General features: G+C 40.1%; 1 protein-coding gene across 1 annotated transcript in view; it reads right to left on the minus strand.

The window, feature by feature from the left end:
* The window catches only part of col7a1 (collagen, type VII, alpha 1), a 63357-nt gene that overhangs the window by 24223 nt on the left and 25389 nt on the right, over nucleotides 1-13745 (minus strand). The window contains exons 52-87 of the mRNA XM_039612407.1: nucleotides 13504-13539; nucleotides 13274-13318; nucleotides 13090-13161; nucleotides 12908-12952; nucleotides 12785-12820; nucleotides 12602-12643; nucleotides 12347-12427; nucleotides 12157-12192; nucleotides 11999-12034; nucleotides 11759-11839; nucleotides 11630-11665; nucleotides 10776-10847; nucleotides 10601-10645; nucleotides 10305-10340; nucleotides 10001-10036; nucleotides 9398-9502; nucleotides 9255-9320; nucleotides 8919-8954; nucleotides 8364-8399; nucleotides 8235-8282; nucleotides 8102-8137; nucleotides 7463-7588; nucleotides 7088-7297; nucleotides 6964-6999; nucleotides 6827-6871; nucleotides 6617-6733; nucleotides 6457-6528; nucleotides 5920-5964; nucleotides 5127-5162; nucleotides 3115-3150; nucleotides 2992-3036; nucleotides 2867-2899; nucleotides 2681-2743; nucleotides 2508-2543; nucleotides 1878-1958; nucleotides 1715-1783 (exon numbers count right to left, since the gene is read on the minus strand). Of these exons, the coding sequence (XP_039468341.1) occupies nucleotides 1715-1783; nucleotides 1878-1958; nucleotides 2508-2543; nucleotides 2681-2743; nucleotides 2867-2899; nucleotides 2992-3036; nucleotides 3115-3150; nucleotides 5127-5162; nucleotides 5920-5964; nucleotides 6457-6528; nucleotides 6617-6733; nucleotides 6827-6871; nucleotides 6964-6999; nucleotides 7088-7297; nucleotides 7463-7588; nucleotides 8102-8137; nucleotides 8235-8282; nucleotides 8364-8399; nucleotides 8919-8954; nucleotides 9255-9320; nucleotides 9398-9502; nucleotides 10001-10036; nucleotides 10305-10340; nucleotides 10601-10645; nucleotides 10776-10847; nucleotides 11630-11665; nucleotides 11759-11839; nucleotides 11999-12034; nucleotides 12157-12192; nucleotides 12347-12427; nucleotides 12602-12643; nucleotides 12785-12820; nucleotides 12908-12952; nucleotides 13090-13161; nucleotides 13274-13318; nucleotides 13504-13539 (2112 nt within the window). The remainder of the gene's footprint in view (nucleotides 1-1714; nucleotides 1784-1877; nucleotides 1959-2507; nucleotides 2544-2680; nucleotides 2744-2866; nucleotides 2900-2991; nucleotides 3037-3114; nucleotides 3151-5126; nucleotides 5163-5919; nucleotides 5965-6456; nucleotides 6529-6616; nucleotides 6734-6826; nucleotides 6872-6963; nucleotides 7000-7087; nucleotides 7298-7462; nucleotides 7589-8101; nucleotides 8138-8234; nucleotides 8283-8363; nucleotides 8400-8918; nucleotides 8955-9254; nucleotides 9321-9397; nucleotides 9503-10000; nucleotides 10037-10304; nucleotides 10341-10600; nucleotides 10646-10775; nucleotides 10848-11629; nucleotides 11666-11758; nucleotides 11840-11998; nucleotides 12035-12156; nucleotides 12193-12346; nucleotides 12428-12601; nucleotides 12644-12784; nucleotides 12821-12907; nucleotides 12953-13089; nucleotides 13162-13273; nucleotides 13319-13503; nucleotides 13540-13745) is intronic.

Below are 13745 nucleotides of genomic sequence, written 5' to 3' on the forward strand. Positions count from 1 at the left end.
TACACCAATGTTCATCCAGCACAGCTGTTGAGCATGATCATTTTTGATTAGGTTTATTATTATATTAGTGGTTAAAATAGAATAAACTACAAACTGCCCAGCAAGTCAATAATAAACTCCAGGTACACAAAGAACTATAGCAAGACTGCGCATCCAAACCTCAAAGGAGTCACCACAGAAGAAAATGATGTGGTTTAAATGCAAAAATCACACAGGGTTTGATTTCCCAATCGAAAAACAATAAAATTGTGGAACAAAAATCTATGGATCAATAAAAAGACAAAAACAAATTATTTTTAAAGTGACAGACAGTGCACATAAAAAAAGGAATGGCATTTGACCTAAAGCATGTGAACCCATTTGTTAGCCACGGACGTTGTGTTAAAGCCTGGCCTTCAGCATGGAGAGCTGCCAATAGATGTGGCAAACTGGAATTTATCAAGGATTTTAATGCTGATGAAAGCAAAAGGATGAATGCAGACGTACAGATTCAGTGTCATCCATTCAGCTGGACAACAACTGCAAACATACATCTGTCAATGATTTCATTTATAATGATGAGGACATTTTTGTGCATGGGATGTTTAGTCGTATAACAGATTAACACAGCTGAGACACTTTGCACAGGAAGCTTGAATTCTTCTATTACCATAAAGTCCCACCATATCCAGTTTATTATAGGAAAGCATAAACTGGAGACACAGCCTACTGTAAAATACAACACATGGTCTTAGAGAGAAATTAAGATTAAATACTCAAAAAAGACTTTTTTTTAACACCCCAGAGATACTGCTTTGTGTTTCACCGAGTCAGAAATTAGTGACCACTCCAAACAGCTCAAACTGTCCAAAGTTAGAAAAGCACAGTTGGCCTGACTGTTTAAATATGCAGAGGCAGAAATGTGTTCAGACAGAAATGAGAGCAGGTCCACATTTATCTGGCATTACTCCACAACACAATTTATGACTGTGTTTGACCTCATGAATTACAGTTTCCAGTTCAAACGACCCCGAAATTCTCCAATTGCTCTGACAATATACTGGCTCTCAATCAAACCTTTTCCATATTAAATTCTTAGATTATCCTCATGTGTCACATTGCTAGTCAGCATAGTTAAACCATCTCAGCATCATAGCTATCATCTACAAATAAAACAGTAGTACTCCAGTTTCTCTTTAAGAAGAGTGGACTTAGAGGGGAGCACATCTGGAACCCACTGGGGCTAAGGCTACTGCTTTAAGGTGCAGCTGTGGCTAAGATGGTACAGCGAGTCATCGAATTATTGGAAAGTTGGTGGATCAGCCTTCCAATGGGTTGACTCCCTGACTTCTCCTGGTCCACATGGTATTGTTGGGGAAGATATTGAACCCTGAGTTCTCTCCATTGGAGTGTGAGATTGTGTCTGAATGTTAGAAAAGTACTTAGGCATAGAAAAAAGGTGCTCTGTGAATGAGACTGTGTTCAACCGAGTAGAAATGCATTGTGTAACTAACAGTCCATTTACTGCTCCTAAAGGAGGACTCAGAATAGAACCCCCTGGTGTCAGATAAAAGCTCTTCAATCTAATAATAACACTATATTTTTTTTAATTATTACTTCATACAACAAACCATTCTGTAGCTTGGATTATATCACATAAAAACAACCAAAAAACTAGCTGCATTATCTGTGTCTCTTAGAAAGAGATTGCTCGCTAGACGCAACATCTGCTCACCTTCCCTGGAGGCCCGCCGTCTCCCTGCTCCCCCTTCAAGCCAGCCTGGCCTGGAGGTCCTGCAATGCCCTGAGGAACAAATTACACAATGTTAACACTGAGAAAAAAAAAAAAACAACTTAATAGTGCTGCCACAGGTGAGCAATATGACATAAACTCAAACCTGCTTTCCTGGTAATCCAGGTATTCCTTCCTTGCCAGGCACCCCATCTCTTCCAGGAACACCAGGTTTGCCTGCTTCACCCTGAGGAGCAGCAAATGCTTTAGTATATGTGAATGTGTTCATCACTCTCACACTATCATTTACTCATTCAAAATCAGAATCGCTGCCTGTGTTAATTTCACCTATCTTTACATTATCGATCCGTTATGGTCTACACATTAAGACTCTAAATAATGCAAACAATGCCAGATAAATGAACTTACATCTATTTTATTTTCAGCTTATAAAAGCGCTTCACATTTTAATATATTTAGTCTACAATAGTCAAAATATTACACAAATCCAGCAGTTAGCTATGTGGATGTGTGAGAAAACCAGAAATAATAATGGTAGAAATGTTGATATATCCCCAAAAAAGAAAGAAGGGTCTGATATCCCCAAAAAACCCTATGCAGCTCAAGCTGTCAGCAAAAGCTTGGTACAGATGTTTTGGCATTTTCAGTTAATCACCTCCCTATTTTCAGCTACAACAAAACTGCCTGAGGGTCAAGACTTTCTTTTTTTTCACGTTTACATTTCCTCACTGTGTGACACATTGCAGCCGCAGCAGGATTAAGACCGAATACTCACCACCTGCCCTGGCAGTCCCGGAGGCCCCTGTGGACCCTGCAGGGAGAAAAAAATTACAGTGGTACGAAGGAACACGTTTTGATACACACCGTGAGATTTTAAATGAATTTCACGAGAAAACATGACAGAATTTTTTCCCCTGCTGAGAAGTTGTGATTTGTGGGAACACATACCACAGCTCCTGGGGGACCTGCTGGTCCTGGCAGACCTGTGCTCCCCTGTGCACCAGGAGGACCCTGCAGAGATGAGAAATAAACTCACAGGGTTATCTGTTGTACATCACAACTGTGCACATTGTTATGTTATTTGGTCCTGGAGAAATTTAATGCATTTTATATAAGATGTAAAAACTTTTATACCTGTACACCAACACCTGCTTCTCCTTGATTACCCTGCAAAAAACAAAAGTTTTATGAGTTTGACAAACAAACAAACAAAAATCTGCTTGTTGCACACTAAAGTTTTGATAATGTAGTGAACTCACCTTTACACCTGGTGGACCTGGCAGCCCAGTGGGACCCATGGGACCCTGTTAAAAACACATCATCAACATTGGTAACTGTTAATAAGAGTCTTTGAATGTGTGTGACATGTGTGTCATACTTACAGTTTGCCCCCTAATGCCTGGCTCTCCTGGGTTTCCCTATAAGCAAAGTCACAAACAAAGTCACATAAAAAAATAAAAAAATCTGCACGCAGGCCACATGCTAAAGGAATTTTTTTTATTTTTTTACATTTTTAAAAGCTAAATGGCTTTGTTCCTGAGAGTTACGTAAGAATGTCAGCCGTGTCTGGCACTAAATATAACTTTCTGCTAGGAGTTTCCATTCACAGCAGTCCCAGTGAGATGATCACTGATACAGAAACAAGCGATTCTGCATTTGACCGCTCCAAAAAACAACCAAATGAGTGAATATTAAACTGTGTACAGATTCAACTAATGAGTTTATGTACCGATTTTTGAGTTTTCTGTTTCTAGTCTTTAACTCTAAGTTAAATGACTACTGGCAGTAGCTTTATATGTAACAAAGTGATGTTTTCATCCAACTCTGAGTAGCAAAATCCAGAGTGGAAAAATTAAGCCAAAGGTTAAGCTTATGAAACACAAAACTGAGGCAGGTTCCAAAATTGAGTACATAGACATTTTATTTCTATATTTATTTGTATATTAATAATGATTATCTATTAACTGCATTTTATATCCATCAATCCTTAGGTAAAAAAAAAATGATCACTTAAAAAAAAATCCTATAACTGAGGCTTCAGATTTAAAGGTAAAAAAAACCCCACACATGTTAAAATGTACAGATAATTAAAAAAAAAATTTAAAAAAGCCTTTAAAGCTAATTGTAGTTGTCATAATAATGTAATGAACTCATTTTTTTAATATAACTTACTTATTAAAAATTTTATTCAGGCTTAAAGAGGCAAAAAGTCTGCCCCAGTATTTGATGACTGAAATTCTAGCATGCTTTTATATATACTACCTTTTTTGCACCCATGCAATCTATAGATCATCTTGCTTACCAAGCGAGCTAGCATCAGCTGATAACTTCACCCTCTCATTCAATTCAATTTTATTTATGTAGCTCCAAATCACAACAACAGTCGCCTTAAGCTGCTTCATATTGTAAGGTAAAGACCCCACAATAATACAGAGGAAACTCCAGCAAACAGATGAGTAAAAACTTAGAGACAGTGGGAAAGAAAGACTTTGGCGAGATCAATTTTTGTATACAGTCAACTCCCAGGAAGAAAGCAAATAACTTTCATTTTCAAAATGTAGAACTATTCCTTTAAGCAAGATATTTATGCATAAATATGTTTAGAAAAATTGAGTACTTAAAAAGGTGTGCACTTTTTCTGTACCCAAAAATCAACAACTTGGAATGATAAATATTGTCATATGTACATGTCTCTATAGGAAACATAAAATACAAGCACTTAATTGATGGACAACAGGTAGAACAATACAAATAGATTATCTGAAATGTCAACAAGGAGACACTTGCATGGTAAGCTCTGAAAAATCAGCACTGTGCAAGGGATAAGCAAACAACAGACATCAGGCACAGCTGCATGCATGATAAGCAGATTGGAGCGAATCATCAACCGTACTTTCTGGAGTGCACCCAGTTTAGTATTCCCCACACTACTGTACACGAGAGCTGCGGCTGAGGATGTCAGCCGACTTGCTTTCATCTCGTCTAACAAATTTATGGTATTTTATACATTTAAATTTTTTGCTTCAAAATGTAGTCCTTGAGTTTGACACAGATCCTTTTGGACATTTCATGAGGAACTGTTCGAGGTCTGACTCTTATCCCAGACCTCAGCTCCCAGAATCATGATTCTAATAAGAATGAATTAAGATTAAAGAGGTGAAATTTGCCTGGGAGGTACATGACATAGAGTGCATCCTGATGACAGGTTGTTCTCCTGGTGTTAAATCATGCTTTATTTTTTACCCTGCTTGCTTTGTAAGCTATTGCCCATTAGCATCTTATCAGTTTTGGTCGAATCCTAATTATATCTGATACAACAAGGACAGATTCTCCAAACCTTTCACACCTACTACCCCAAAAGCTCAAGCATGCCAGCCATCAGCAGAGAACCTACCGGTCTGCCTAGAACTCCTGGGAACCCAGGGAAGCCCTGGAGAAATGACAGACAAAGGAAAGTGGATGACAGGAGGGTGGGGGGGACAGGTGGGTGGAGAACAGTGACGAAAAAGGGGAAACGAACAACACACACAAAAGGAAGTGGACATAGATAAGACGCACACAGGTAGAGAGAGAAAGTTAAAGAGTGAGGCGTTAGTCGCACAGCTGCACATGGTTATTGCCTAAGGATCTACGAAGCCTCGGCCCAAGGAGGGAAACAGCTCCGTTGGCTTTGAACTTGCAGCCAGCCTGCAGCTTTAACTCTGCAGATCAAGCCTAAAAGAAGCAGACTGGGTTACTGGTTACTCACTGGTTGGCCTCGAGGACCAGCAGGCCCTGTTGAACCCTGCTCAGACACGCAGGGAAGGAAAACAAAAAGTGTGAGGAATATTTTCCTTTATCTTTCCTTCGTTTTACTTACACCCATGTGGAGAACCATGACTTCCCCAAAGTGTGTTTTGGGGAAAAAAGATGAAACTTTAATGTGTTATTTGTAGAGATGTGGTTCCTGCATGTTACATACTTTGAAAACAATAGATTATAGGCTCATTATGTCTGTGAATGATTATCGGTGATATAAGGAAATATACACACTTACCAAGTCAGCTGAAATTAATGTTTAGAATACATATTTACAAAATCAATGCTATATCATTTTCACTATGACAATTTGAAAGTACAGTGTTGTAACAGTCAAGTTAACTTTCAGAAACCTCTGCCACACATCCCACAGGGAGCAGTCCACTTACCGGTTTCCCATCCTGGCCCGGTTTTCCAGGCTCTCCCTGTGTTCCCTGCAATTGCAAGCCACATATCTGTATGCTGACAAATCTCATAATAATAATTATCATAATAGTTTTATATTAGACTGAATAACACTTTCAAGGAATACCTGTACAACTTACTAATTTTCTTAATGCAATTTAGCTGAGAACATCAACAAATATGAACACAACAGGTCATCTTTACGCTTCAGTTTTGCAAAATAAACAAGAAACAATGTTTTAATTAGTGGGAATTTAAGGAGGCGGAAGAGAAATTTTAATAGCTTTAGACATAGTGTGGCTAACTGTTTCCCCATGCTTACAATCTTTACACTAAGCTAAGCCAACCAGCAGCTGGCAATAGTGTAATATTTAGTGGACAGATGTTAGGATCACATCTTTTCCGTCACTGAGCTTTCTAACAAGCAGGAGGTGGTAGTCAGAATATTTGAAACACATTTTGAGTTTATGATTACAGTAACAAAATATTTTAATCCAGGCTCTATTTGAGAGGCAGCTCACCTGTGAGCCATCACGGCCTTTTTCTCCTGGCTCTCCTCTCTCACCTTTATCACCTCGAGGTCCCACGAAACCCTGCAAGGCGCATTCCAATTGTTTATTCATATTAAGACACATACGATGTGACATGACACAAGATGTCTGTACTATGCGTAAATCTTACGCGGTCTCCTTTAGGTCCTGATGGTCCTGTAGCACCAGGTTCCCCCTTCAACCCAGATACTCCAGGAGGGCCTCTAGCCCCAGGGGACCCAACCAGGACTGAGTCAGCAGATTCTCCCTATAAACCATAATCACATACATATCTCTGAATTCTATTTTTACCTTACGTTTACTAAATATCATATCACAGCAATAACTAAAACTATTTTACCTTTTGACCTGGCGGGCCAGCTGGTCCTATTAATCCATCCCGACCCTGAGAAACAGAACAAACTATCAGTTAACTACAAGAACCAGGAAATTTACTAAAACATGAAATTAAACCATCAACCTAATAAGAGGACTCACAGAATCTCCTCTGTCACCTTTCTCTCCTCTTTCCCCCTAAAAAACAAATATACAATATCATCAGTGTGATGCGAAGTCCATGAAAAAAAAGATCCCCATTTGTTTGCCCATCTCTCCTCTCCACCTTATCTCCTGGTCTTCCTGCCTCTCCTAGTTCCCCAGCTCGTCCAGGAAGACCTGGTATTCCTGGCTTGCCAGGTTCCCCAGCAGGCCCTGGAGTTCCCTCTGGCCCTCGTTCGACAATGGCTCTTCCTGGAGGCCCCGCTGGTCCCACAGGTCCTCGGTCCCCTGAGTCTCCTTTGGAGCCCCTCTCTCCAGGAAAACCACGAGCACCCTAGGACAAAACCAGAATAAAAAAGGATTTCTCAATCAATTCCATTAGATTAACCTACACTCTAAAGAAAAAATCCAAACAAGATACTTCATTCTATCTCACTGGAAGTCTTCACATCATTTTGTCTTTTCACTTTAATCCTCGAAGATGCTTTGTCACACTTACATCTGCTCCAGATGGTCCTCTCTGTCCAGGCTCACCCTTATCTCCCTTTTCACCTTTCTCTGTCTTCAGCACTTTAAGTAGCGAAAGTGTGTCCTTGCTGTCCACAACCACCTTCAGATCAGACACCTGTGTGGAGCAGAAATCCAAAATGGAAAAGCTTTATAACTTTCAGCAGCAGATGCCCATCTGCAAAATGTTTTAATCCCCAGATAAAAACAGTCATTTAGAATTCATCCCAGCAGCTCAAAAACTGCTCATAAACAGTGTCACTTTAACCTGCCAGGCATAATTTTAAAATATATAAGCAGGTGTATGTGCATAATAAACGAAAGACTCATGCCTACATTTACTGGACTAAATGAGCTGCTGAAACAAGACCAGCCATAAATGGTATGATGACATTTGCAAGAACAAAGTGGCAAATATAACACTTTGCATACATCTGCAGGAAATGTTCCATTAGCAATAGCATTACTCTAAAATTCTTCTCTATAAGCTATAACAGAAGCAAGAGTAAGTGCTGAGTTTAAGACTGTTTAGATAATTGCATTTTTTTCCCATTATTCCATCCATCCATGCGAGTGAAAGCCAAAAGAAATCGTGTTCAAATTGAGTTAGTCATCTGAGGAGTCCACCTACCTGAATACCAAAGCCTGCCAGAGCTTTCTGTACATCCTGGCAGGAAACACGGAGACATTATTAAACCGAGATGTAGAAATGCAAAATACTGACAACTGAGAATTACATGACAGGCAATGTGCTGATGTCTTACCACTGACGTCCCAGGTTTGCCAGGTGCTCCATCCTCTCCTGGGTCTCCCTAAACATAACAAGATATGAAGGAGTCAAAAACAAAAAAGTGGACCCTCGATGTCACATTTTCACTGAATGTTTCACTTACAGGTTCACCTTTAAGGCCAGGCAGACCTCTCTCTCCCTGAAAACAGAAAAGAAAAAATGAGGTAAAGAAACACCACTGAGGGTGAGGCAGGAATCACACTGCAATATCATCACAATAACCTGCACACAATAATAACGGTATCACAGTAAAGCGATTCTTAGATCTTTGCAATCTTTCTGTTGTGCAAGAAAAAATACTCCAGACATGGAAAAAAGCAGGGCTTATTTATTCAGTAATGTAACTTTGGTGTTAAAGTGTGTGTGAGTTATTATTATTCAGCTTTAATAACATGTTAGTTCAAAGTACTCCAGTTTATACTTGCTAACTAAAAGGTAAGTTAATTCAAAGAGGACTGTGAATGTCATATGCCAACACAAGAGTCTTGAGGTGTAATGAGTTCTCATAAGAATACAAGGTGAAAGACTCGACCTGTAGCTGCTGTTACATATAATCACATTTCCATTCACTTCCTGTTTCAGCTACAGAAAAAGGACACCAGTTAATACAAAAAAGCCCAGAAAAAAAGAAAAACAAAATCTTGAAACTACAGCTTACTCTGGTTCCTGCAGCTCCAGGGATTCCTGGGACGCCCTGAAAGGAAAACGGGGACACAAAAATGAAGACACCCTGGCAGCGATACTAACAAACAGCAACATGTGTAGATATGACCCACATCACCGCTGCTGTGGATGTTGGTGGCTCATGGTTTTGGGGATAACAAGAGCTACATACAAAGAATATAGTGGACAGTAATAATTATTTGACTGCCACTTATTTTCTTTAAAAATATATATTTCTCCAATAAATAAGCTAAACGAATCTAACTAAAAGATACTCAATTTAGTTTCAGCAGCACCAGCAGCGGCAATAAGAATGGTAATGCACACTTACGGGCGTTCCTGGGGGCCCCTGTGGACCTGCGATTGGTGTCGCTTCAGCTCCTTTCACATACACAACCTGAGAAAGCAGAACATCCCGTTTCAGTCAAAACGCCAAATTATCTTTGCTATTTTTCACGTCGGCGTCACTCGCACCTGACCAGGAGGACCAATGCTGCCAGGTAATCCAGGTGCTCCTGGGGAACCAGGGGAGCCTACAGGCCCAGAAGGACCACGGTCTCCTTTCTCCCCGTCACGGCCCTGAAAAACACATGCGGTTCACAACTGAAATTCACCCCACACACTTTCTTCCTCCTTCACTATAGTAAAGGCTGAACTATAAAATCAAAGCAGGTGGCCGCTGCCACCCCTCCACTGATGTTCTAGAGATAATTAATATGAATTTGCACATGAAACCGGCACTCTGACATTTGGCACCCCTCTGGATTCCTCTCAGAAGTCGCTCCACTTAAAGGCTAAGCTAGATCATTAGAGGTGAATTTATATAGCTTCTTCAGAGGAGTCCATTGATTCAGCAGTGAGAGGCTGATGTCAATTTTAGAACAAACTATGGCTGACAAATATACAGCTGAAGGGGGAAGTGATCAGGAGAAAAAAGGGCGGAAAGCAGATATGCAATAAAGTCACAACAGGAAGGCAGGGCGATATAAGGCAGCTCGATAAGATATATAAAAAACAAACTGACAACAAACACATTTTTGAAAAGTAATCATATGAAAGAGGTTTGTGAAAACTGACATCTCTTCCAGCTGCTCCAGCTTCTCCTTTGTCGCCCTGTAGATTAGAAATAGACATTAAATACAATCTTCAAAAATAATCCTGCCAAATTATACGTCTTTTTTCTTTTAATCCACCCTTTATGTGCACATCATGTAAAAATAAAAACCAATGTCTAATACATGTATATGTAACATGCAATTTTACATGACAATCATTTGCGTGGCTCGGTTAGCAAAAATCTTGCCATGGGTCAAGTAAGATGCCTTTACAGAGCCAAACTGTGGAAAACATGTTGACTAAATGGTATGAAAGAGCCACAGACCTTTCTACCATCTTCACCTGGCACGCCATCCTCGCCCTGTGAGTCCAAACAAAATGCATTACAACAAACAGGAACAAAGTGCATAATGGCCAGTCTGCCACGGGAGCACTCAGTGCCTCTGCTTTAGAAACTCACTTAAGAGAACCATTATGCGGCAGAGCCTGAAATAAATGTCCATACTGCTTTTGATCAGTAATCATTTACAGAATAAAGGTACAAAAAAGGCCATTACCAATTATACAAGTATACAAGTACATCAAACTATGAGGATATTATATTCAGGAGGTCAGAGTTACCGTTTTGCCAGGTGGTCCAACTTTGCCATTTTCACCTGCTTTACCCTGACAAATAAAAGTAAGGTTAATTAGAAATTTGGAAGCGGAAGTTCGGTAAAAACATGTATAGGCCTGACAGACAGAACGATGGAACATTGCAGGAGTCTCTTTTTGGGTGGGATAGAGGGGTACTTACAGGTATCCCTGGATTGCCTGCAGGTCCAACAGGCCCTGGGGGACCCTGCGCCCCTACTAGTCCAGGTAATCCCTGGCAGAAAAAAACAAAAAATAGTCCAAGAGTAGATTTTGCAATGAATTACTAGACACTGTAATACACTGCAAAATAGATTTAAATGTCTATGATTTGTTTATTTTCCGAGACGATCACTGTGTAAAAGATTCGGATTCAGAGATGTCATCGCTAGATAGACTTTAATGTGCATGAGCAGCTGCAGAGCTGTCATATAACTGCCCTGTAAGCCAGGATTTAGATCTTTTAAATAAACCCTAAGTTTCAAAGTTCCTGACTTTTAATAACATTATTATGGTCAATATTACATAACAGTCTCCTCTGAAAAATGGACTGGCCTGGAGACATCTTCCCCTACAGTCAGCTTATGCAATTCAGCACAGATCTAAAAGCAGTTTTTTTTACAGTTTCCACAGTGCCCTCTGCAGGATGCCCACTTCAAGTGCTCACTAAAATTGAGAATGATGCAAAATAATGACCCCACAACCCCGAATTGGATGAGTGGAAGAGAACGGATGGATAGATGGATGCTCATTAAAATCAAACTATAGAAGACATTTCCATCATGAATAATCATTTGCACGGTGATCATCTCAGACAATTTGAAAAGTACATTTCCTGAAACTACATTAAATACATTACCACTGTAAAATGATTAAAACAGAACAATGAATGAAAATCTGAAGGGGCAAACAATTATACCTGTCTGCTTAAGTAACAATACAACAAAAAATAATGTGTTTATTTTGTAATGATTACCTCTTTAACACAATCATCTTCAAAGAAAGAAAGAAACTTACATCCCTCCCTGGATCTCCCTGTTTCCCAGGATCACCCTATAACACAAATAAAAACAAATGCAGTGCATCAGCTACACAGAGACTCCATGAGTCTTATAGTTTGGTAAAAGATGAGACAAACTGAAATACCCTCTGGCCAGGTGGCCCAGGAGCCCCTGGTTTACCATCCAGACCAGGACGCCCATCTAAGCCAGATGCTCCCCGTTCTCCCTGGTAATACATCAGTTAAGAGTTAGGAAATCACGTGGTTATTACAGTCTGTAATAATGATTTCCTACTGGAAATCTGCTGTTTGTGGAAGTTGCAGCACAATGACAGAACTACACGTCAGAAGAGAGCAGCAGATGAGATGTGTGAGTGATTCCAAACCTTCTCTCCAGGTGGTCCTCTGTCTCCTGTGTCGCCCTGTAAATATGGGAAAGCAACGTGACATAAATATACTTGAAAGTCAATGAAATTCAGACAGTTAAAGATATGCATTAGTGATAATTGTAATGTAGAGAAGGAGAGAAGGAAAGTCCACTCACTCTTGTCCCTGGAGGCCCCCGTTGTCCCTCAGGACCCTTTATAGACGACAGGAAAAGAACAAGAAGTCACATCACTCTTGCATACTAAAATCTACTGAGAACAGGATCCGTGCGCATTCAGATCCATATATAGCGACCTATCAGATGCTCATGAACGCATTTAAAAATTGCAAGAATGAGGAACACTCACTCGTAGGCCTGGAGCTCCAGGAGTCCCCGCCTCGCCTTTCGTGCCTTTGCTGCCATGCTCTCCTGGGTCACCAGCATCACCCTGGGAATCACAGTGATGTAATCTGCTGCTATATACTTTTTTTTACCCAGTTACCTTACATTTTTCAACTTATTTCAGCTATTGGTGTTTATTTAGGATATTTTAACAGCTCAAACGAACATACTTGATTTTGTAAAAAAAATAAAATAAAATAAAAAATTATCAAGCGCTCACCTTTTCTCCTCTCTCTCCTTTCAGCTGGCCCTGGATATCAGCCTGTTGACAGACAAGCATGGCAAATGTCACATGTAGCTCTGCCTCCTCTGTGTTATCAAAATTGGATTTTAAGTAGTTAATTCAGTGTTAAGCTGATTCCTGGAGGCTGTTAAACAGTGTTCTGTGACACTGTTTCTTTACCACTACTCCTGGTGGTCCTGGGGGCCCTTGAAGTCCCTGGTTGAAGAGAATAAGTGTGTGAATCCACTAACAGTACATATAAAGACACATCTCCCATTTCCAAAATGAAAATAAGCACCATACCTGTTCTCCCTTCTCTCCTCGTGGTCCAGACAGTCCAGGGCTACCCTGTGATTGAACACAGATCAATAAAGGTGCTGAGCGGCCGACCTTTTTCACAGCTCCTTCTCTCAAGGTCTCAACAGAATAGTGCAAGAGCATACTGAAAAGCTGTCTGTATGATAACACATAAATGAGCGTCTCACATTTCGTCCACTCTCTCCAGGGTCTCCCATGTTTCCTTTCTCGCCTGGTGGCCCTGGCTGACCAGTCTGACCCTGAGTGCAGCATCAATCAAAATGTCTGTTAAGTGAACTTTCAAATAAGGCAATTTAAAGGTTACGATTGAAAACTTAACTTTAAAATATGCTTCAAAGAGATTTGTCATACCCTCAGTCCTCTTTCTCCTGGCTTCCCTGGAAGTCCAGACTCACCCTGATGAAAAATTCAAGTAAAAAAAGAAAATGGCCAAGAGAAAGGATGGAACTACATCTAAATATTCATGACAGAAGGATCCTTTCTTTGTGGATGTATATGATGTGGGTGATATTCTAGTCAAACAAACATACACAGGTAAAAAGAAAAAAGAAAGAATGTGAAAGAGCAGATGTTATACTCACAGGAATGCCTTCATCACCCTTCTCTCCTCTCTCCCCCTAAAAAACAGGTTTAATAATTTATTTGGGCGTGAAGCTCTGTGGCATTAAATTTCAAAATCGACACTAACCCAGTAGAGCATCTGAAGAGAGTACACATGCACAAAAGAAAGGCACTGGACATGTCATGAATACATAAAGGGTACTTGTTTTTACCTCTAAAACGACCATTAGAAAGAGGTGCATGTTGAAAGAAACAGAAGAAG

The sequence above is a fragment of the Oreochromis aureus genome, linkage group 5 (genome assembly GCF_013358895.1).
Source record: "Oreochromis aureus strain Israel breed Guangdong linkage group 5, ZZ_aureus, whole genome shotgun sequence".
Lineage (NCBI taxonomy): Eukaryota > Metazoa > Chordata > Actinopteri > Cichliformes > Cichlidae > Oreochromis > Oreochromis aureus.